The sequence below is a fragment of the Sus scrofa genome, chromosome 6 (genome assembly GCF_000003025.6).
Source record: "Sus scrofa isolate TJ Tabasco breed Duroc chromosome 6, Sscrofa11.1, whole genome shotgun sequence".
Classification (NCBI taxonomy): domain Eukaryota; kingdom Metazoa; phylum Chordata; class Mammalia; order Artiodactyla; family Suidae; genus Sus; species Sus scrofa.
In genome coordinates, this window is record NC_010448.4 from 4,410,879 (window position 1) to 4,433,472 (window position 22,594).

The 22,594-nt window shown below is 52.4% G+C and overlaps 1 protein-coding gene across 1 annotated transcript; it reads left to right on the forward strand.

The window, feature by feature from the left end:
- On the forward strand, positions 387-19,670 carry KCNG4 (potassium voltage-gated channel modifier subfamily G member 4). The gene is made up of 4 exons (XM_003481782.4): positions 387-1,744; positions 2,109-2,314; positions 3,747-4,500; positions 14,971-19,670. Coding segments are annotated over exons 2-4 (1,527 nt in total). The 5' UTR covers positions 387-1,744; positions 2,109-2,312; the 3' UTR covers positions 15,742-19,670.

Below are 22,594 nucleotides of genomic sequence, written 5' to 3' on the forward strand. Positions count from 1 at the left end.
CTGGGGTCTGAGAGAGATGTGGAGTCAGGGGAAGCAGGCAGAGCATCTCCATCACCAACAGGTGCCCGGGGGGGTCTCTCAGAGTGGGCTGAGCATGGGGACTGGACCATTGGGGCCACAGCATGTATTTGGGTTACACTTACAGACTCATTTTGGGAAACTGATCAGATTGATTCTGCCATGGTCAGGCAGAACCTCATCACCTACCCTTCTCTTTGTCACCCCTCTTCCAGCCCCCTTGATCATTTCTGCAGAATACTCGGGTTTCAGGCAATACCATTTGAAAACTGCTACCCTCCATTCCATTAGCTCCTGTGCTCCTGCCTGCGCAGGCCACAGAGAGACCGAGGAGGTCCCCAGCTCCTCCGCCTACTCAAGGTAGCTTTGGAAGGCTCAGCTTAGATGTCCTCACTCCCAGATGCTCACATCAGAACTCAAAGTCTCTGTTAAGTGCACATTCCTTGAGCAAGATGACCTTGAGCAAGCCTCTTCCCTAGACTCCAGGTCTCAATGGCAAAATGGAGCTGATATAATAACTCTCCTTTGGAGGCCAAGAAGCAGGGCCTCAGAACCTCTTAAGAAAATTAAGAAGAGCCAATATACATTGAGCGCCTACATGAGAAAATGGTTTTGCTATTTTAGACGTCACTGCTTCCACTGTCCTCATTTGACCAGTGAGAAAACTGAGGCCCAGAGGGGTGAAATGACTGACCAAGGACACACAGCAAAGCAGTGCAGAACTGAAGCCAGAACCCAGGCCCTAGAACTGGGCCTCTGCCTCTTCACCCTGACCATGCAGCCCAAGCCACAGGAAAAGCCTGCCCTGTGCCTTCTGGGGTGAGTGTCCCTGAAATCCCCTCCTCATATTTTTTACAAACAAGGAAACTGAGGTTTGGAAGCACGAAGCCACCTGCCCAAGGTCACCCAGCCACTCACATCAGAGCTAGAGATCCAAGCGGGTCTGACTTCAAGCTCGTGCCCCTGCCTGGTCCCTCACGCAGCCTCCAGATCTCCCACCTAGCGCTTGGATGCTGGCGTTTTTCTGAACCTATCCCAGGCCTCAGCTGGCTCAAAGCAGAAAAAGTTCCTCCTGTAGCCTCTATCAGAGCCCCTCCCGGTCACCAGCACTTCCCGAGGAACCTCCAGGATGCCAGAGGCAGGAAGCTGCAGAAGCCCCAGCCCCAAGTTGCCCTCCACGCCTTCCAAGTGATGCTCGTCCTTGGAGGGGAGGGAGAACAGCTCTCCTTGCCTTCCAAGCGGTTGGCAGAGGCGGCTGCTGCTCCTGCCTGCTGCCTGGCTGATGGAGAGATTATTTCTAAGCCCTTCCCATTCCCCCCCTCCACCGCTTCTCTTGCAGGACCACACTGGCTGTCCCCGTGGGACTCAGTGCATAGCCCGCCGCTGAAGCAGGACAGCTGGCCCGGCTCCCTCCCAGCATGAACCCCTCAAACCCTCACCTCACACAGGAAAAAGGGCTTCTGGGTCCTTTTATAAAAGCGACCCCACTCTCCCTGGGCTTTTCTGCAGCTGCTGAAGAGAGAGATACAGAATGAATGGACTTCAGGTTTCGGAAGAAAGCAGGCGAAGAAAGGTTGAAAACTAACTCTGCCAGCAACTGCTGTTTTTGGGATGGTTCTTTGCTTCTCCTTCATCTCCACCACAAACCCATCTCTTCCCGGGGCATCGAGACATGCGCTCCCCTTGCCCGGCAGGGAAACAGCTGGAAACGGGCTCCCTGAGAAGGGTGGGTGAGTTAAACTTCGGAGGAAGAAGTTAGTGTTTGCTGCAGGGGTGGGGGGTTGCTGGATGCGCTCAAACACCCTTTGCCAAAGTGCTGTTTTGAGTGATTCTATTGCCCAGGCTCTGGGAAGAGGTTTGCATGCCGGCTACTTCTGGGGGGCGTGCATTACAAAGTTGGCTTTGTGCAGTGAATGCAGAAAGGGCATTGGGGGGGGGGGTTCTAGAAAGGGCTCCCTGCGTTGCACTGGGACTCTCTGTGTGACCTTGGCCAAGTCCCTTCAGCTCTCCAGCTCTGGGGTTTTTTCACTCGGAAAACAAGAATGCTTGGGAAGGGCTCCCCTGATTTCAAAATACTCTTCTCTCTGCAGGCTGCTCCTTGTTCTCTGGCCCTATGTTATAAACGAAGCAATCACGCAGAATAGCAGAATATCGTGTGGTGAGCAAGTGTAAAATGCATAGGCTGTGATTCAACTCTCTACCGGCTGCTGGAATCCGACTGGCTCTGAAATTGAGAGGAACTTTTATTTCCATTCAGCTGCTGAGTTTTTCCCTTGATTGGAGTGCATCTTGGAATGTAAGGTTATGGATGCTTTAGAAACAGCTCTGGCTAGAATGAAGAGCACAGGAAATGGTTGCAGGAGGCTGAGAGAGGAAGATTGTGGCAATGTTTTGTTTTGTTTTGTATTGTTTAATGCATGGGCTAAATCTAAAACCCTTCCTCTAAGTCAAGCGTCCCAAATAGGTCTGAAAAGGAGAGATCATTTGTGGCCTCTTCATTCCACAGATAATAAGATCGAGGTCCAGAGAGGGGGAGTGACTGGCTCAAGGTCACACAGCAAGGTGGCTGAGGCAAACACCCCACGATGGTGTGCCGTCATTGATGGCCAGTGTCCTCTAAATAGAAAAGCAGGAGTTCCCATCGTGGCGCAGTGGTTAACGAATCCGACTAGGAACCATGAGGTTGCGGGTTCGGTCCCTGCGCTTGCTCAGTGGGTTAACGATCCAGCGTTGCCATGAGCTGCGGTGTAGGTTGCAGACGCGGCTAGGACCCCGCGTTGCTGTGGCTCTGGCGTAGGCCGGTGGCTACAGCTCCGATTGGACCCCTAGCCTGGGAACCTCCATATGCCCAAGAAATAGCAAAAAGACAAAAAAAAAAAAAAAAAAAAAAAAAAGAAAAGCAAATGAGAGGGATGAGGTGACCATTGTAAAGCGACTCCTTGAGCATGAGATGCTGTGCCAAGCGGATTCCCAATCCTCATCGCCTCACCTTTCTGGGCCTCAATTTCCTCACCTGCAAAATGGAGATACTAACGTATCTTATGGGGTCGTTGAGATGAGTTACCTTAGGAGGCATGGGGATGGGTGCCTGGCATGTCAGAAATGTCTAGAAGCATTCTTAATGTACACTGCATGTATGTTACTGTATGTAACCCTCACAGTGCCCATAAGGTGGGCACCCCAACTACCCCAGCTGTGCAGATGAAGCAAAGGCCTCAGAGAGGCTGAGAAACCCACCTGTGGTGGCAGTCTGTAAGGGATCAAACCCTGGCTGTGAACTCGATTTTTGCACCCTTAAGCTCTATTTCCAGCAACTGTCCTTTGCAAGGTTGGTGTGAGTCTGGTCACTGGCCTAACAATGATGAGATCAGAGAGGTTCAGGCCCATGCCCAAGACCACACAGCCTGGAAGTGACCCAAGCTCTGGCTTGCCCAACTCAGGACCGAGCTCCCCAAGTCCCAGTCACCAAATGCCTGTTCCAGGGAGATGCTTCGGAGATAGGAGTTGACACTATCTGGGAAGGGATGTCATAGCCATCTCCTTTTGATCGCTGATAGATCGCAAGTGCATCTGGTGCCCAGTAGGTGCCCATCCGTGTTGGAGGGAAGAGTGAAAGAATAACGGATACAGGTGCAGTTGCCCGAAAGCAAACGTGAGATGCTGTCTAGGACTCTGCCCCGAGACTGATGCCCCTCCCCTTTTCTTGCCCTTGTCCCTCCCGGTGCCAGGACGTCTTCGGCGATACCCAGAGACAGGGGTCTGCACGCCGGACACCATCACTTCCGGTCCTGCAGCCCTTGGAGTCAGCTCTTTCCCGGCCCTGTGGAGCCACCATCCATCAAGGGCATTTACTACCGCCGGGCCCGGAAGGTGGGCGCGCTGGATGCCTCCCCGTCGGGGGACCTGAAGAAGGAGATGCTGGTCAACGTGGGGGGCAGGAGGTACCTCCTTCCCTGGAGCACGCTGGACGAGTTCCCGCTGAGCCGCCTGAGCAAACTCCGCTTCTGCCGGAGCCACGAGGAGATCGCGCAGCTCTGCGACGATTACGACGAGGACAACCAGGAGTTCTTCTTCGATCGGAGCCCCAGCGCTTTCGGGGTGATCGTGAGCTTCCTGGCGGCCGGCAAGCTGGTCCTCCTCCGGGAGATGTGCGTGCTGTCCTTCCAGGAGGAGCTGACCTACTGGGGGATCGAAGAGGCCAACCTGGAGAAGTGCTGCCTGCGGACCCTGCTGCGGAAGCTGGACGAGCGGGCGGAGCTGCGCAGGGAGGAGGCGGTGCAGCGGCAGAGGGAGGCCAGCCGCCCGGCCGTGCGCACGTCCCGCTGGGGCCTCTTCATGCACCAGCTGCGGGAGATGGTGGAAAACCCGCAGTCGGGGCTCCCTGGGAAGGTCTTTGCGTGTCTGTCCATCCTCTTCGTGGCCACCACGGCCGTCAGCCTGTGTGTCAGCACCATGCCGGACCTGAGGGCGGAGGAGGACAAGGTGAGTGCTTGCTTTCTCCAGCAGGCCGTGCCCGGCGCCGCGGGACTGAGAGGCCACGAAAACGCTTTCGTATTTTTCAAACAGGAAGGAAGGAAACGAGTACGATCCCTGCTGGATCGTATATATTTCCAGCCAATGCAGTCGTAAAAGATAACTTTTATGTGTGTTTTTTGGAGAAAGATGCGCATAAAAGGGGTCCAGGAGAGTCACCAGTAGCAAAGGCTGGCCATCGCCAAAGCCACCCTGGTCTTAATGGGCAGAGCAGGCCCACGTCACGTGTGCCTGTGCCAGCTCTGTGACCCCTGGCAAATGTCTCCACCTCTCTGAGCCTTGGTTTCCTCCTCCCTAAAGCAGCTGACCTGGCTATGAAGGGTCACACCCTGGAGGTATTCACCGCGTGTTAATTGAGCAGCGGCTGGGGCTCGGAGTGGCGCTAGACCAGGCCAAGGTTGCCTCCCTTCTTAAGCCAGCATTCTCGTGGGCATCTCAGCTCCAGTCTCAGATGGAGAAATTTGAGTCTCAGGACGTTTAACTTCCCCAGAGTTACCACGCAAAGATGCTGGTGAGAATCTGGACCCTGGTTCCTGAGCCCCCCAGTCAGCACCCCTCCCCCACCCCCACCCCCAGATGGGGACCTCGGAGCTGAGTTGATGTGGAAGTGACCCCGCCCCAGGGGGCCTGAGCAGAAACCTTTGCTTGCCCACTACTGTGCTGTCCTTCCAAATAGCGGTGGGAGACCCCCCCCCACCTCCGGGACCTGGGTGGTCTGAGAAATGAGATAAGGACCTGACAGTGTGTTGGGAAGATGATGGGAGAGCTTCACACTGAGATGTGGATGGTTTCTTGAGTTAAAATGTGGCCCCATACTCCTCCATGGCTCCCGTCCCCTGACGTCCTAATAATGTCACTTGTGTTGACATTATAGCAGGGGATTCCAATAAACAACGCACGTACATGAAGCAGTGCAGGATATATATGTGGTTTATAACTGGTGTCATTGACCTAAGTCCTCTTCCCTTAAACATATATCCCAGAGACCATCAGAGAACTTTCCAGAAAGACAGGACTTAGAGGGAGAACCAGCCAGTGCTTCACTCAGAATAGGCACTTGATACATGTTTGTTGAATCAAAACCTATCTTGTCCAACCTGGAAACATTTTGTCCTAAAAGAAAGCCACCAAAATATTTCACCTTTCAAACAGCTCTTTTTATTTCCCCCTAGAGAAGACCTTAGCGCTAATTGTAGGCATTTTTTTCATTCTTTAGCACAAAATCATGTGACTCAAGAACCTGCTTGTGGACAGAAAGATTTAGATGTGGACACTGCAGTGAAAAGATTAGGAGAAAGTAAGGGATCTCTGTTCCCCAAGGATGGGACTTGCTCCCACTTGCTGAGGAAGGGCCCCTGGATTTTTCTCGAGCCTCTTCCTCATAGGGCTTCTCAGGGTTTAGATTATGCAGAGGGACAAGCTCTTTCCAAAGCCTAATGGTTTGAAAATCATGCAGGGTATGAACCCAGGATGGTGTCACAGGAACCCAGAAAAAATAAATCAGAGGCGGGAGAGAGAACTGGGGACTCAGGCAGTCATTTCTATTGGTAGAATAAGAGGGGTGATGTCCACCCCTGATTGTCCTGTCCGGAGAGATGATGGGAGGTGCAGCCCTCCCAAAAAAGGGTGTCTATTTCCCCATTTTTTGACGGTAATTCAGAGAGGCTGGAGGCTGAGGACCAGGCGGGCTTTGTTCCTTCAAACGGTGCCCTTCCATTTACATAAAAAGATGCTGTTCTTTCCTGGCCACACGTGCCTGGTATTTCATATTTGGCCTCTGGGACATCAGTCTGAAAGCAGCGATTCAGCACCGGCTGCAAAGCCGGGCAGCTCGCTCCTGGGGACAGTCAGTGCCCAGGAGGCCTGGGGAGCCGAGTCATCCCCAGGGGATGTGACCCACAGAACTCCTTCATCAGACACGGGAGAGGGGTCACGCCGGGTTGGAGAATTAGAACACATGCAAAGTATTTTCCTTTCCTTTCTTTCTTTTTCTTTTCTTTCTTTTTTTTTTTTTTTCTAGCTTCTTACAGCAATATCCCTTGAGTAAACTTGGCAGTGGGGTGCAAGCTCTGTGCCTGAGATTGCAAATTAAAATGGAGCAGGGGGGGAGGCAATAAGACAGGCAGGATCAAGCCAAGTGCCTAAGCATCTCCAGCAGCATTCAGACTCTGCTGGCTTCCCTGGGGCAGCTCAGCCCCAAAGGGATGAGGGAACTGAAGCTTATTAAGTGCCCCTTCAGGAGGCTGGCATTTGCTAGGATGGACTTAATCCTTGCAGTAGCTTTTGGAAGTGGATACCGCTGCTCCCCGCCGCCCCCATTTTACAGATGAGTAGACTGAGGCTCAGGGAAGTTTTATCACTTTCCTAAGCTTGAAGTTAGTAAGTGGCAGAGCCAGGATTTGAGCTCACCCCTGCCTGGCTCTCAAACCCAACCCCTTAGGATGGCACCATCTTTCAATGCTAAAGCCACTCTACCTGTAGGCTGGACCCTTAGCCTCCACGACACTTAGTGTTTCTGAGGCAGCCAGACTTTCTGAAGTGCTTCTGTGTCCGCTGGGACTGTTCCGAGTGCAGATGCTCTAGGTTTGAATCTCAGCCTCACCCCCACACACAGTGATCCTGAGAAAGTCACTCTTTGCGCCTCTGTTTCCCTCTCTGTAAAATGGGGATGCTATTAACCTTTTCTTCAAGCAGCTACTTTGAGGACTGAAAGAGTAATTCGGGGTGTTCCCTGGTGGCCCAGAGGGGTGGGGATCTGGCATCTGGGATTTGATCCCCTGGCATAGGAACTTCTGCATGCTGTGGGCATGACCAAAAAAATTAAAGAGTAATTCAATGTAAAGTGATTAGAACAAGGCTGACACATAGGCAGTGTTCAAAAAAGGTCACTTGTCATCCTGATCCACTTCTCAGGTACTCGTTCGCAGGAAGTCACAATATTTATCCTTTTATTCTATTCATCAACAGGTACTGTGTGCCTGTTAAGTACATTCTTCTAGGTGCTGCAGATAAGACAAATCTCTCACTTTCTGAGCAGCCCAGGTCCCTTTCTTTTTTACCAACCGAGATGAAATTCACATTACATGAAATTAACCATCTTAAAGCAAACAATTCAGTGGCATTTAGCACACTCATAATGTTGTGTGGGCAACACTTCTATCAAATTCCACAACATTTTCTGCACTCTGAAGGAAAACTCTGCACCAGTGAGGCAGCCGCTCCACACCACCACCAATTTTCCCCTGGCAATGACCAGTCTCCTTTCTGTCTCCATGGACCTCCCTACTGCAGACACTTCATTTAATGGGATCCTACCATTCGTGGCCTTTTGCTTCTGGCTTCATTCACGTCATATAACATGTGCAGGGTTCATCTGTGTTGAACCCTGCCAGCACTACATTCTTTTTGAGGGCTGAGTAATATTCTACTATCTGTAAATGCCACAGTGTGTTTACCTGTCCATCTGGTGATCAACACTGCAATGCCCCAGGTTTTCCACTTCCCTCTGCCCAAGTCCCGTGCCATGGTTGTCAACCCTGCCCTTTTGCCCAGGTGCCCTTTCCACATAGCCCTTGCCCAGCATCTCTGCTGGTCACAGCACCTTGCCCTCCCTCTGGGGGAGGCTGAAGGACACCGGGCCGGTACAGCTAGACACTTGCTCCTTTTCTTTTGGCCTCTTTCTTCCTCTTTTCTGCTCCCGAGATATCCCAAAGGCAGCAAATGGTATCATTCATGAGAAGGAGCTGAAATCTCCTGTCTGCGCGTGCTAGGTTGGAATCCCAGCCAGGTACGCCCTGGCTCTGCCCTTGGATGTGTCACTCTGTTTCTCTGTGCCTCTATTTCCTCACCTATGAAAGATGATAGTGACAGCACCTGCTCAGAGGGAGCCCGTAAGGCTGATGCTCCTTTTATCATGTGCTGGCACAGAGCCAGCAGGGGCTGTTTTCACCCACCTTTGGGGCTTGTTCATACCCTCCCACCTGCACATCTGCCTTGCTCATCACACTCTCCCCGCTTCATGGAACCAACGTGGCGGCAGTCAAGGTGGCAGCCAGTAGGTTCAAACATCTCTGTTTCCAGTGCCTAGCATCATTCTTCACTCACTCATGCACTTCCCCGAGGGCGTGCTCAGTGCTGGGGACGTCTGGGGACAAGTGGGGGCACATGCTCTCATGTCCCTTCCCATTCTCGCTTCACCTCCTCCCCAGAAGTTTGCAGGGGACTTTCGGGGATGTTGCAAAAGGACACACTCCAGATTGCAGCTGCGCAAAGGGCGCTGGGCGGGAGCAGAGCTTGGGGGGTGTGATTTGGGGGGCCACCTGTGCTCTGCTCTCCGTGCCTCACTGAGATGGGGAAGGAAGGCACATAGACTTTTAAAGACCAAGAGAACCACGGGGGACCCCTCCATGGAACAATCCCCTCCTGGCATTGGGTGTACCTCAACTTTTGGCATGCAATACCTATCCCCTCCCCGGCCCCAACTCCTCCCTGCCTTTGATAAAAAGCTTCGGGCTGGAACCAGCATCTCCTCCTCCCTGGCTCTTTCTTGGATCATGAATTAGCTCCGTAAAGAACTGCCCACTCTCAGTAGCTTCTCTGTGTTCAGTGACATTTGGTAATTGCCTTAGGGAATTCTTCTTAACCTGCTTTTGGGGCTTGGAGGTTTTCTCCCTCCAGCTGAGCTTCCCTCTGTCCCAGCTGACAAGCACTCCTCTCCATCGCCCTTTCCCATGGGTAGCACACGCCATGGCTCCAGTTCCTAGCCCCCCTCCACTCTGCCCACCCTGCCTGGCTCCACACCCTCCTCAGAGCCCCGGTGTGCCAGGGCTGGGGAGTGGGGGCAGCTGAGGGAAGGGACAGCAGCTCAAGGTGGTGTTGGGGGTGGGGGGTGGACCATGGAAGGGCCATGAGGGAGGGGAGCATGGCAGAGAGAGACCGGGCTCCCGGGGAGAGGCGTGGGTCAGCAGTGCCAGGCATGGGAGATGCTCGAAGAAAACAGCCCAGGACCAGAGGCCAGGGACAGAGGCACAAATGATGGAATTTGTGGCCAGGAGGAAGCAAAGGGAGGGAGTGGGTGGAGCTGCTGGATGGAGCTAAAGAGGGTAAGACATGGCCAATTCTGGCCGCATTCCCAAGGGGGAGCCGGCAGGCATTGCTGGGAGACAGCGGGTGCGAGGGTGGCTCCAAGGTCAAGACTTTGGCCCTGAGTCCCTCCCAGATGGAACTTTTAGAACTGGCCCTTGCTGCACCTGCAGCCGTCTGCCGGACAGCCTGTCCAGATGGTCTCTCAGGGACAATGGCTTTGTCCTCAGAAAGCCCTGGCCACCCTCTGACCCCAGAGCCCTTCAGAGCAGCTCTGCTCCAGAGCTTTGGGAAAGGATGGGGCTGCTGTCACCCCCTCACCCAGAATGGCTCAACCACTCAGACTCAAACTCTGCTTTCTTTTTCACTAAGATCTCATCATAGCCTGTATGAGTCACCCTTTTAAAGTGCGCAGCCAGTGGTTTTTAGTATACAGTTGTGCAACCATCTTCACTGTCTAATTCCAGAACATTTTCATCACCCTAAAAAGAAATCCCACACACACCAGTTACTCCCCCCCCCCATTCCACTAGCCACCTGTGACCACGAACGTACTTTCTATATTCGTGAATTTGCCTTTTCTTGGCATTTTACAGCTATAGAAGCAGGCAGTGTGTGGTCTGTTATGTTGGCTTCTTTCACCAAGCAAAAGGGTTTCAAGCTTCATCTGGTTTGTGGATGAACCAGAACTTCCTTTTTGTGGCTGCATAATATTCCATCATACGACTAGACCATATTTTGTTTGTTCACTCATCTGTGGATGGGCATTGAGCTTGTGTCCACACTTTGGCTGTTATGGATCATGCTGCTGTGGATATTCATATACAAGTTTGCATGTGGATGTGTGTTTTCAGCGCCTTTGGGTATGTACCTCAGAGCGGAATTGCTTGGTCATAGAGCGAATGTGTATTTAACTTTCTGAGGGACCCCCCACCTGTTTTCCACAGCAGCTATACCATTTTACACCCCCGCCAGCAACATTTAGGGGGTTCTGATTTCTCTACACCCCTACCAACACTCGTTTCTTTTTATTGAAGTATGATTGGTTTATTCTATTATGTTAGTTTTAGGTGCACAACAGAATGATGTGTTCTTTTATAGCGTTTACGCCATTGAAAGTTATTAGAAACTATTGGCTCTATCGCCTGTGCTGTACGTGACATCCCTGTGCCTTATTTACCCTATAACACCAGCCTGAATCCCTCTCCTCTTACACTTGCTCCTTTTCGTCCTTATCATCACAGCCATCCCAGTGAGTATGGGGTGGTAGCTCCTCTGGTTTTGATTTCCAATCCTGACTTTTTTTTTAACTTTCCATGATGGAAAATTTCAGGCATTGTCAAAGTAAACGGAATTGTATAGTGAACTCCCAAGAAGTGCTCATGACTCAGCTTTCACGATTGTCCACAATCTGCCATTCTGGTTTTCACGCTCTCCACCCCCTCCCACCCAATCCTTCAGCACCATGATTGATCATGTTATTTTCATTTTACAGTGTCATGGGTAAATTTTACACACACTGAACAGCGCAAGTCTTATCTGTCCAATCAACAAAGGGGGCACGCCCATGTTACCCAGAACCCTGTTTAATAGGGAATGTTCCCATCACCCTAGAATGTTCTTTCAGCTTCCCTCGTAGTCCTTCCCTACCCCATCCAGAGGCAGCGCTGTCCACCTCTGATGAGTTTTGCCTGCTCTTGGACTTCGCCTGGATGAAGCACATCTGGCTCATTCACGGCACATCTGTCTGTGACATGGGCCGTGTTGTCACGCTGCCCACCCCTCCCCCTCCCCAGGGCTGGTCACCTTTTTCTTCATGGCAGGAGGGAATCAGATCATACCTCGCTGCTGCAGGTGACAAGCCCCCTGGGAGGGCGGTGTCACAGACCATCCTGGTTTGGCCAGGACTGAGGGAGTTCCGGTGATCTGGGACTTTCTGTTGCTCAGCCTGGAAAGTTCTGGGCAAACCAGGGTGAGCTGTTCATCCTACCTCCAGAATATGACCAGAAACTTGCTGAGAGAAAGAGTGATGTTTTTCCTTTCCTTCCCTCGAGTTTTATTCACATCTTGGCTGACCTGGGGATCCTTTTCTCAGCTCGAGCCCCATAAAGTCCTGCCACCACAACGCTGGCCGCTAGTGGGGCATTGCTCTGAGGGCCAGCACTGGGAGGCTGCTCCGGGATGCAGAGTAGAGCAGCAATGCAGGGGTGACTCGGCAGAGCGCTGCTGCAGTGCAGGAGGTGGCCAGCGGCGGGAGGTGGGGGTGGACTGGGGCATGCTTCGAATAGCCAAGAGCTGGCACCAGAGGCAGAAGGAGGACCCGCAGAGCCCCCTCTGCCTCCCAGGAGCCACCTTTCTGAGCTCCTGGGTCACTGGTCTGGGAAGATTATTTTCAGGCCACAAGAGGCTTTTACACCAAAGAAAAAACTCCCAGAATGTCAGCAACAAAGAAGCCTTATAGAGAGAATCTGGCTTAGAGTCTGAAAAACTTCCAGGCTCCTCTGACTCAGCAGGGGGGGTCTTGCCAAAATGCAGGTTCCTGGGCCCCACTCCAGGGCTTTGCTTTCGTGATAGGAGCCCCAGAATCTGCATTTGTAACAAGCATTCTGGGGCATCCTGAGGCAGCGATTGTGAATCGGCTTGGAGAAATGCTAATTTTGGTCTACTTTCTTCATCAGAAATTAAAACACAGAGAGAGGCAGTGATCACTGAAAGGTCACATAGCAAGTGTGTAGCAGGACTGGGAATCAGGATCCAAAATTCCCGAGCCTTCCAGAATCCCCAGGCAGTCATGGCAAAGACGGCTCGTGTGCTGGAGAATTCCCTCAGCTTCCCATAAAGTCCAGGATAGAAGGGGACAGTTAGCCTTGAACTGACGAGGCAGGCTATGTCTGTGACCGGTGACTCATCTCTGTTACCTGTGCCTGCAGGTGTAGCAGTCTGCTGACTCTTTTACCTGCCTCACTCCCATTCATCACTACACTCCGGAGACAGAGAACCAACAGTCCAGGGGGGCAAATGATTTGCCCGAGTAGGCAAAAGTGGGAGAATGGAACCTGGGTCACAGACACTCCTGACTCCACACCCTCAACCCCCATCCCCACCTCCCACCTCTTTGGTAGACCAGAGAGAAGGCGGGGCAGAGAGCTGCTCGTCCCCGCACCGGCAAACAGAGATCAGGACCGTCCGGCTCATTGCTTCTTTCAAAGGCCAGACATAAAGAACATTTCAATTTAGAATCCCGGTGAGCCCAGGCACTGGAAATAATTTCTTTTTCCAGTTCAGGGGTTTTTAATCCAAAGAAAACTGCAGGTGTCAACATCTTGCTTTTCACTCAGTCAGCTGGCCTTGGTCCTTCACTCGCCCATCCGTCATGGATACAGAGGGTAGGGCGACTGATGCAGATGGAGATGGAGCTGATGGAGAGGCAGATGCGGCTAGAGATGTGGACACAGATGATACAGATATAGATGGAATTTTTAGAGTCAGGTTCTCAACGCTGGCTCTGCATTAGAATCATTGATGGGGCTTCTGGAAAGTTCTACGGCTCAGCTGAAACCTAGATCAACAAAATGAGAATCTCTGGCGTCCTGGACCGGACATCAGGCTATTTCAAGGACCCCACCCCCACCCCCGCCGCCAGGGGATTCTAATATGTGCAGTCAAGGCTGAGAACGACTGCGTTAGATCAGAGCTTCTCCAACTTTATTGTGCATGCATGTTATTGTTAAAATGCAGATTCTGGCTCCAAAGGGATGAAGTGGAACTCAGGATCCTGTGTTTCTAACAAGCTGGGGGAGGAGGATGCTTCTGGTTCCAGGACACTCTCTGAGTAGCAGAGGGGCTAGCGGAAGTCCCTGTTGGGAACATGGGTGGGAGTGACACAGCAAGGAGCCCACAGGAGCTTCCCCCCCACTACCCCCGGCTGGGATCTCGCAAGAGAAATAGCTGCAACCCACATCACAGGGCTGTGCTAGGAATGCAGGCACCCTCTCTGCCCACACCCCAATCATTCACCCCCCAGAAACCACACCTGCTTCTCTAGTGCTTTACCTCCAGAGTCTAACAAGGGGCCTGGCACAAGATGAACCCCCCACGCATTTGGCTTGGATGAATGAATGAGGGATGGCGGGCAAAGATGTTACAAAATAGCATAGAGTCTCCCGGGAGACCATCAACCATGACACTGAGCCCCAGCAAGTTATTTCAGCACTTGGACCATAAATGAAGCCAAGCTGCCTGCTCATGGCATCACTGCGAGGCTTCAGTGACAGCACCAGGGCAATGCCTGGTACACAAGAGGTACTTAAATCGGTAAAGGAGAAAATGGGCTGCTCTAACAAAGAGGGCCCCCAGTAGAACAGCTTTAAACATAATGGAAGCTGATTTCTCTCACAACGAGGGCCCGAGGTGAGTGGGCAGCTCTCATTCTGAAACTCAGATTTTTTCCACCTAGATGTTCCACCCTTCCTGGGCCATTGGTCCAAGCTGCGGGTTCTAAGCTGGGCCATGTGGGTTGATCTGGCTCGCAGGAAGCGGGAAAAGAGAGGGCAGGAGCTCAGGCCAACAACTGAAGTCCTAGAACTGGAGGTGGCAGGCATCGCTTCTGTTTACTTTCTGTCAGTGGGGGCCTTGGTTGTTTGGCTACACTTGGCCGCAAGGGAGGCTGGAGAGGTGGTCTCTCGTCTAGCTGACTGGCCATGTGCCAAGAACTGTGTAAAAAGGGGGTTGGGGTGGGTGACTAAGAGTCTACAGCACAGAGCTCCATCGATATAGACATAATGTATCGAATATACAGACTATTTACTAGACAAAGAATATACACAGAATATATACTGGGGGATTAATATATGCACACTACTATATATAAAATAGGTAAACAACAAGGACCTGTGGTATAGCACAGGGAACTGTATTCAATGCCTTGAAATAAGCTATAATGGAAGAGAATCTAAAAAAGAATATATATATATAACTGAATCACTTTGCTGTACATTTGAAACACAACATTGTAAATTAACTATACTTTAAATATACACATATTTAGTGTATATGTAATATCTAATGACATGTATTAATAGTACATCATATAATATGACATAATAAAATATCAGTATATTGTATAATATATAGCGCATATTAATACAAATATATGGTTCATATATAAAATAGAGAAAGGATATATATTTGGTATAGAGACTGCGTACGGAATCTGTATACACGGAGTCGATATCGGTATGGACACCGCTCTGTGGAATTGCTTTTCGGGGTGGTTATTTTTCCATTTCCAGTGGGGCTGCCCGTCCCCTCTCAACCCACATTTTGTCGCCTCTCCAGGGGGAGTGCTCGCAGAAGTGCTACTACATTTTCATCGTGGAGACCATCTGCGTGGCCTGGTTTTCCCTGGAGTTCTGCCTGCGCTTTGTCCAGGCCCGGGACAAGTGCCAGTTCTTCCAAGGGCCCCTGAACATCATCGACATCCTGGCCATCTTCCCCTACTACGTGTCCCTCGCCGTGTCCGACGAGCCGCAGGAGGATGGCGAGAGGCCGGGCGGGAGCTCCTACCTGGAGAAGGTGGGGCTGGCGCTGCGCGTGCTGCGCGCCCTGCGCATCCTCTATGTCATGCGCCTCGCCCGCCACTCGCTAGGGCTGCAGACGCTGGGTCTCACCGTGCGCCGCTGCACGCGCGAGTTCGGCCTGCTGCTCCTCTTCCTCTGCGTGGCCATCACCCTCTTCTCCCCGCTGGTGTACGTGGCGGAGAATGAGTCGGGGCGGGTCCTGGAGTTCACCAGCATCCCCGCCTCCTATTGGTGGGCCGTCATCTCCATGACGACGGTGGGCTACGGCGACATGGTCCCCAGCAGCGTGCCGGGCCAGATGGTGGCCCTCAGCAGCATCCTGAGCGGAATCCTTATCATGGCCTTCCCGGCCACGTCCATCTTTCACACTTTCTCGCACTCCTACCTGGAGCTCAAGAAGGAGCAGGAGGAGCTGCAGGCCCGCCTCCGCCGCCTGCAAAGCGCCGCCGCGGCCAGTGAACACGAACGCCTGAACGACCTCAGCGACCTGATCCTGGAGCGCCCTGCCTTGCCCATCGCATACATTTAACTCAGAATCCCCTCTGAATATGCCAGAACGTCAACCCGCCGCCCTCGGCTGACGTGAGCTCTCGAAGCTACGAGGGGGCTCGAGGCCACAGCTGCTTGGCCGGGTGATTCTTTGACCCTTCTGGCCCCCGCGGTCCCGGCTGACCTTATCCATGTCACGTGTCATCGCCTCTCTCCCTGCTCCTCATGGAGCACATCCACGTTGGCTGGGTTAGGTCTGTCTCCCTCTCATCTCATTTCCTTCCCAGAAGAGTCTTCAACATCCCAGGCTGGGTTCCAGATGCCCACAGACCCGAGCCTTTTTCCTGGACCAGCCCATCGCCAGGAACTAGAGGGTCCAGTCACAGCAAAGCCCTTCTGATTAGATCTTGCCGTCCAGTCCTTCAGTGGGTTCCAGCCGGGGTCTCCCGCTGCTCACACCATGGGTGGCATTTTCCTAACACGGCTGCCTCTCTTCAGCTCTGGAAGCTCCTAGCCCCAAAGGCAGAACTGACCTTTGCATTAAATCCCACTGTAGAGGCTGGTGGCCGGCCATCCCTCCTGACACACCTGGGACCTGGTGTGCCACTTGCCAGCCCAGCAGGCCCTCCTTGGCCACCTGGGCTCTTGGTGGCACATTCTCCAATTATCTGGTCCTTGGCCTTGATAGAGGCTAACTCTTGCGGGGCCCTGCATTGTCCCTTAATTGAACTGTCCTTGCTGCCAAGAACCCCCCAGCATGGCAGGGACCTCAGCTTTCCACTCTCAGCGAAGCATCATAGAAACCAGGGCAGCCTTAGGATCTGCCCCTTCCCTGCTCCCAGACCCCTTGATGCTGAGGACAGGCTTCCTCGGCTGATATTTAAATGGGCTTCTTTATCCATCCCTTCCTTAACAGGCTCGGCCCTTTGCCTCCAGTGTGGGAGATGGAGACAGGACTGAGTCTTAGGAGATAAAAGCCACGCATCCTGAGCCGAAGGGAAAGAGCAGGGAACTCTGAGCCATCAGCTCCCAGAGGCCCAGGAGGGCTGTAACGTGGAGGGAGGGATGTTTTGGGCGACGAAGGCTGAAGGGTGGGTTGGGATGAGATGCTGTGCAGAGGGTTTGGACGTTTCGGTCGATGGAGAGGTGATGCTGGAGAGACTGGAGGAAGGGATGACGGGAACGCACTCCTGGCGTGGATGGTGATGATGACAGGATAGGCTGCGGGAGGACCATCTGGAACAGGGAACCCGTGGGCAGGTCAGCAAGCCCTAAGAGCCTACCTCCTCCGTGACACTAACTGTCCACGGGGGTACCAAGGCGTCTCATCCTTTGTTCTCCAGCCGAGAGCCCCTGGGAGAGGGCTCGATGGCACCGCCCACAAGTCCTGGGATCAAAGGGATGGCAGACAGGAGGTCGTGGACCTGCGGATCTGACGTAGTTGTTGTGTCAGCGTGTTAGCATTTTGTCACTGGAGACAACTTCCTTGCTGTTCATTCATTCCACTAGTATTTAGTGCAGACCTACTATGTGCCGGGCACATGCCTTCCCCTGACCTCACTGCCAGGGTCAGCACAGCCACAGGCTCTGGCCCAGGGGGGCACCCTCACCAGCATCTAGCTTCAGGCTGGCCCTGACCTCACAGGGAGCCCTCATTCCCTTTGACTGTTCCGGGTGCCCTCCCAGCTGACGGGCACACGTGTCCCCATCCCTCTAGATCCCAAAGAGCTGGCGGGGCACCTCCCCCCCATTCTTCCCATGCTGACATTTCACCAAATGGGAGCTTTGCCTAGTAGCGTGGTGACCTGTCATACAAGGAAAGGCCCTACACCCTAGAAAAGCCACCTGTGACTTTAGCCCCTTTTCCTGTCAGTCTCAGGGGTTGGGCTAGACCTGGGGTAGGGTTTTCTGGCTATAGGGTCCCAGGAAGACCCTCAGAGCTGTTGTGCGTGGAGAGCTATGGTTCCAAGGTGCAAAAGAATGCACCTTGAAAAGAATGTGCAGATTTATAAACACCCTTCCCCCTTTCAGCCAGTGCCCATCCATGGCCGCCATGCAGGGTGAGCTCACCCCAGACCACAGAAGACCTGGGACCCACATCGGACCCCACGTCGTCCCTCCCTCCTCTGATGGGAGACCTCTGCGCTCCGTGCCTGGTGCAGTCACACCCCACTCCAGCTCAGCACATGCTGTGACTGGCTCCCACTCAGGCCTCTATGCTTTCCTCTGTTTCCCATACCAGGCGTCTGAACAAAAATGTGCCAGGACTAAAAGAAAAATAGGTGAGCCCATCACCAACATTATGAAGCTCTATAGTGTCTCAGTACATGCCCAGTGGGTATTCTTTACCAAATCAGAAGTGGAAAATTGGAATTGATTGCTTGCATGTGGGCTTAATTAAAGACTATTTTTTTCTCCCCATGATGCCCCGGGGGCTGGTCTCCTTGTGTTAGTCAAGCCTGGACGAACAGCCATTCCTTTATGCTGATTGGGTGGGATAGGGATGACCAGTGAGTTGCTAGGTGCTCTCTTCCTCCCCATTGGCTGAAAGCAGTCTTGTGATTCCCAGAAGGGCTTGTTTTTCTCTGAGGCCAATGGGCATGACTGCAGCCAAAGGCAGAAATTTTCCAGCTGAAGGTGAAGAGCAAAGGGCCCTTGACTTCAAGCCATCTTCACTTCCCAGAGGCAACTTCAACACTCTAGTCAGAGTTGAGCCCAAGAAGTGACTTGAGGATGGATGAGTTAATTCTTCAACACAATGCAAGTGGGTCTTGACCCACTGGCTCTATTTTCATGGCTTTTAAGACGTAAGAAATTGGTACCTGGAAGGCCCGTCAGAAAACAGACTATGCAGGCAGCTTGTATGAGATGGCTATGAACCTCTGGAGATTATGTGTGCCTCAAAATGCACAGCTTTGAAAAAGGGTTCAATTTTATCAGCTCCTTAAAGGAATCCATAAGCCCCGCAAAAGGCAAAAGGATAAGAAGTTAGGCAAATCAACTGCATTTTATGATGACAAGACCAAGGCTCAGAGAGGGAAAGCCACCTACCCAAGGCCACACAGCCAGTTCATTTAGTGAGATCTGAGCATCCCGATTCCCAGCAGAACACTCATTCTAGTATATCAGCTCTTAGCTTCATCTGAAACAGTGCCCCAGATCTCAAAGAAAATATTCAAGATGAGGTTGGAAATCTTTGCATGCTACCATGAGCAGAGTAAGAAGGGCCGTCTTGGGGTGGGTATCTGGGCACCAGCTCCTTCGCTGGTGGACATGGAATCTGACTTCACTGGGCCTTCCTTTTCTCATTGATCCCATGAGAGGGTGGGTGAGGTAAAGTCCCTTCCAGCTTGGATAGCTGATGATCCTGAGAAGTTCATTGCAACGATTTATACCATGGAGAGAAGTGGGCAGGTAAGAAACAGACAGGTGAGAAAGGAAAGCCGACCGCAGTCCCTGACTCTCCATAGAATTGCTCCCTTAGCAAAAATCAGCAGGTGATTCAAGTTTGAATAGAAGTTCACGGAGATCCCTGTTCATCACCCACCGCCCGGGCTCCTCACCCCCGGTGCCTGGTTGCACTGCTCCACGTGGCCCCTGCCTGCCTCTCTCTAGTAGCATTAAACTCCCCCCCCCTTTCTTCCTCTTGTCAAAATGCTAATAATGGGCTTCAGTTATTGATTACTAGGCACCAGGCAATTGATTTCTTTTTGGACTAAACCCAGGCTATAGCAGTGAAAGTGCCAAATCCTAACCACTAGACCACCAGGGAACTCCCCAGGCAATTGATTTTTTTAACGTTTGAATTTGGGAAACATGTCACACTCGCAAAAAAGTTACAAAGAGTAGAAATACTACATAGGAGTTCCCATTGTGGCTCAGTGGTAACAAACCCAATTAGTATACATGAGGACACGTGTTCGATCCCTGGCCTTGGTCAGTGGGTTAAGGATCCTGTATTGCCGTGAGCTGTGGTGTATGTTGCAGAAGCAGCTCAGATCTGGTGTTGCTAAGGCTGTGGTGCAGGCCAGCAGCTGCACCTCTGATTCAACCCCTAGTCTGGGAACTTCTATATGCCACCAGTGTGGCCATAAAAAAAAAAAAATACTACATAGGCTACTCTAATGCACCTTTTTAAAAACATTTGGAGAGTTTCCTGGTGGCTCAGTGGGTTAAGGGTCTGGCATTGTCACTACTGTAGCACAGGTCACTGCTGTGGCACGGTTTTGATCCCTGGCCTGGGAACTTCCACATGCTGCAGGAGTGGCTAAAAAATGTTTGGTACCGTTTGCTTTATCATGTGCTCTATTTTTTTTTTAATTATCTATATTCGTGTGCTTTTGTGGACCATTTGAGAGTAAGATGACTATACCATGGTATTTTGCTTTCAGAACTTTAGAATGTAGTCCCTGGAAAGCCCATCAGAAGATCATGGGTCCGAAGGTTCCCAGTGTTTCCACGAGGGGTCTGGGAACCTCTGGAGATGACACACAACACAGCGTGGGTCCGTGCTTCGCAGGTGCAGTTCAGAGTGCAAAGTGTCCAGTGATTCCATCAGATTCTCAGAGGAACCTATGACTCCTCCCCCAAATAAAAGGACAGACGCTCTAAGGTAAACCAACGCCTCCGTTTTAAGACGGAGAGCCCAAGGTGACCAGAGATGTGTCGGTGTGTAGATCACAAGAAGAGTGTCTTGCAAAACCACAGTGCAGTTGCCCAGTTATCCGCATCAGCGCCGTTCACTGGGATGCAGTCCTTGAATCCAGTCTCCTGTCTGGTCCAGGTTTGCAGACTGACCTCATCATACCCTTTCTAGCCTTTCCTCCGGGACAGGGTCCATGTAGGCTTGGGGGTTGCACTGCCTTGTCCTGTCTCTTTAGCCTCCTGAAGTCCGGATCTTTCCATAGCTGTTCCTCGGCATAGATGACAAGGGAACTGGGGGTGAGTGCTGACTTCCCCTTCTGAGTAGAATGTGCCTCGTTTGGGGTCCACCTCGTGCTTAGACTGAGGCTGCGCTTTCCTGGTCACACCCTACCTCTGCGCTGTGTTGCTCTGGGGGCGTCACATTTAGGGGTGCCCTCGCTGGTGACCGACGAGCCCTTTATTTGGGAGGTGGCCCTGGGAGATGCTGGCTGGGCAGTGAAGAGTGATAAAGAGGCAAGGGGCTGGGGAGTGAAGGCTGGCCTGAAGGCATTCAAGGAAGAAACAAAAATAACCTCAGTTCCCGAGCAGGCCGGACAGAACATGCCAGAAGGCCGGCCATGCCCGGACCACCCGCCCCCTCTGTGAGGAGGAAAGCTTATCCGTCCCCGAGGCTCAGGGCAGCTCTCTCTCCAGCTGCCACAAGGAGGGAACCCTCCGTGGCCCTCCTGACCCTGCCAGCTGCCTCACAGATGTCCAACCTGCCCCCTTTATGGCCGTGGACACGGCGGTCCAGGGAGGGGGTGTGATGGGGGAGGTCGCACAGTCAGCGGTGGCAGAGCCAGGACTGGCAGACGGCACCCTCAGCCTGTGCCTCCTGCCCCTCTCACCCAGCATTTGAACTCTCACCAAGGGGCACCTCTGGGAACACGAGGTCAGTTAAAAATAGAACAAAACAATGGGCTGCCACTGTACCCATCGGCTCTGTGGCTCCTGGGCCCTCCGAAGCGCCGGACTGAGGCTGTGCGAGCCCAGGCCTGCCTTCTTGGCCGCTGCTCTGGGTGACACGAGAGACACATTGTGACTTTCCTCACTCACCTTTGCTGCAAGGGGGACAATGGGGAAAAGAATGAATTGGGGCACCATGAGCTAAAATTAGCCAATCTTGCTGTTGCAAAAGCTTCTGTTATACTCAGTCAATGACTTGAAATAAGATCCCCCGGGGAAACTCAGCAGTTTCACCTGGCGCCTTCCCAGCTAAGCTTGGGGCTCAGCTCTGAAGGAATCATGAAACAATATTAAGAAGTGATGAGTGGCTTCTCCAGTGCCCCAGGTCTAGCCTAAGGCTGGCCTTGTGGATGCGGGAGGAGGGGGTGGGGGCCGGGTCAGGGCTCACCCACACCCCACCCCGCCACGGCCAAGTCAGAACTTGGGAGGGACAGTGGCTGCTTTCTGTCAGTGGCAGGGTTTCTTAAGTGCCTGCCATGTGCCAGGCATTGTTCTGTCAGCAAGACAGATGCTCCTGGCACCTGGGGGGCAGGGAGGAGCCGGGGTGGGGAGGCAGACCGCAACTAAGTCAAGATGGAAGTACATGGGACAAGCAGACGGTGACAAGTCCTAGGAAGGGAGAGGGTAGAGTGGTGCCGGGAGTAACCATACGTGCTGCCGACCTTGGAAGGGCTCTGAGGAGTTCTCTCTCTGTTCCCAGGTCTTTGGGTTCCCCTTGAACTAGACCTGGAGGCAAGGATGTACATGCAGGCATTTGATTTGGGAGGGGATCCCAACAAACACTATGTAGTTTTAGGACACACCCACAAATATCAGTTAGAATTTTGTTTTTGTTTTTTCCTAGTTCAATAAACTCTATTCAGCCTTCATTAAACAGGCAGACCAACAAAAGGAGACTTATTGGCTCTTACAACTGATAATCCATAAGGAGTTCAGGTGTGGCTTAATCCAAGTGTTCGACCAATGTCATCAATGTCAAACAAAAAGCTCAGATTCCCTGTGTCTTCCCTTTGCCACCCTAGGCTCTCCTCATGGTCACAAGATGGCTGCACAAGCCCCAACTCTCACACCCTCATTCCACCAAACTCACTCAGGAGAGAAATTTTTTGTTCCCCAGAATCCCAAGATGTGGCTTTTTTTCTTCTTTTTTTTTGGCTTACTGGCTCTGAGTGTGTTATGACCACATCCCTGAACCAACTACTGTGGCTAGTTCACATGAGGTGGGGCTCACCCTGGAGCAGAAG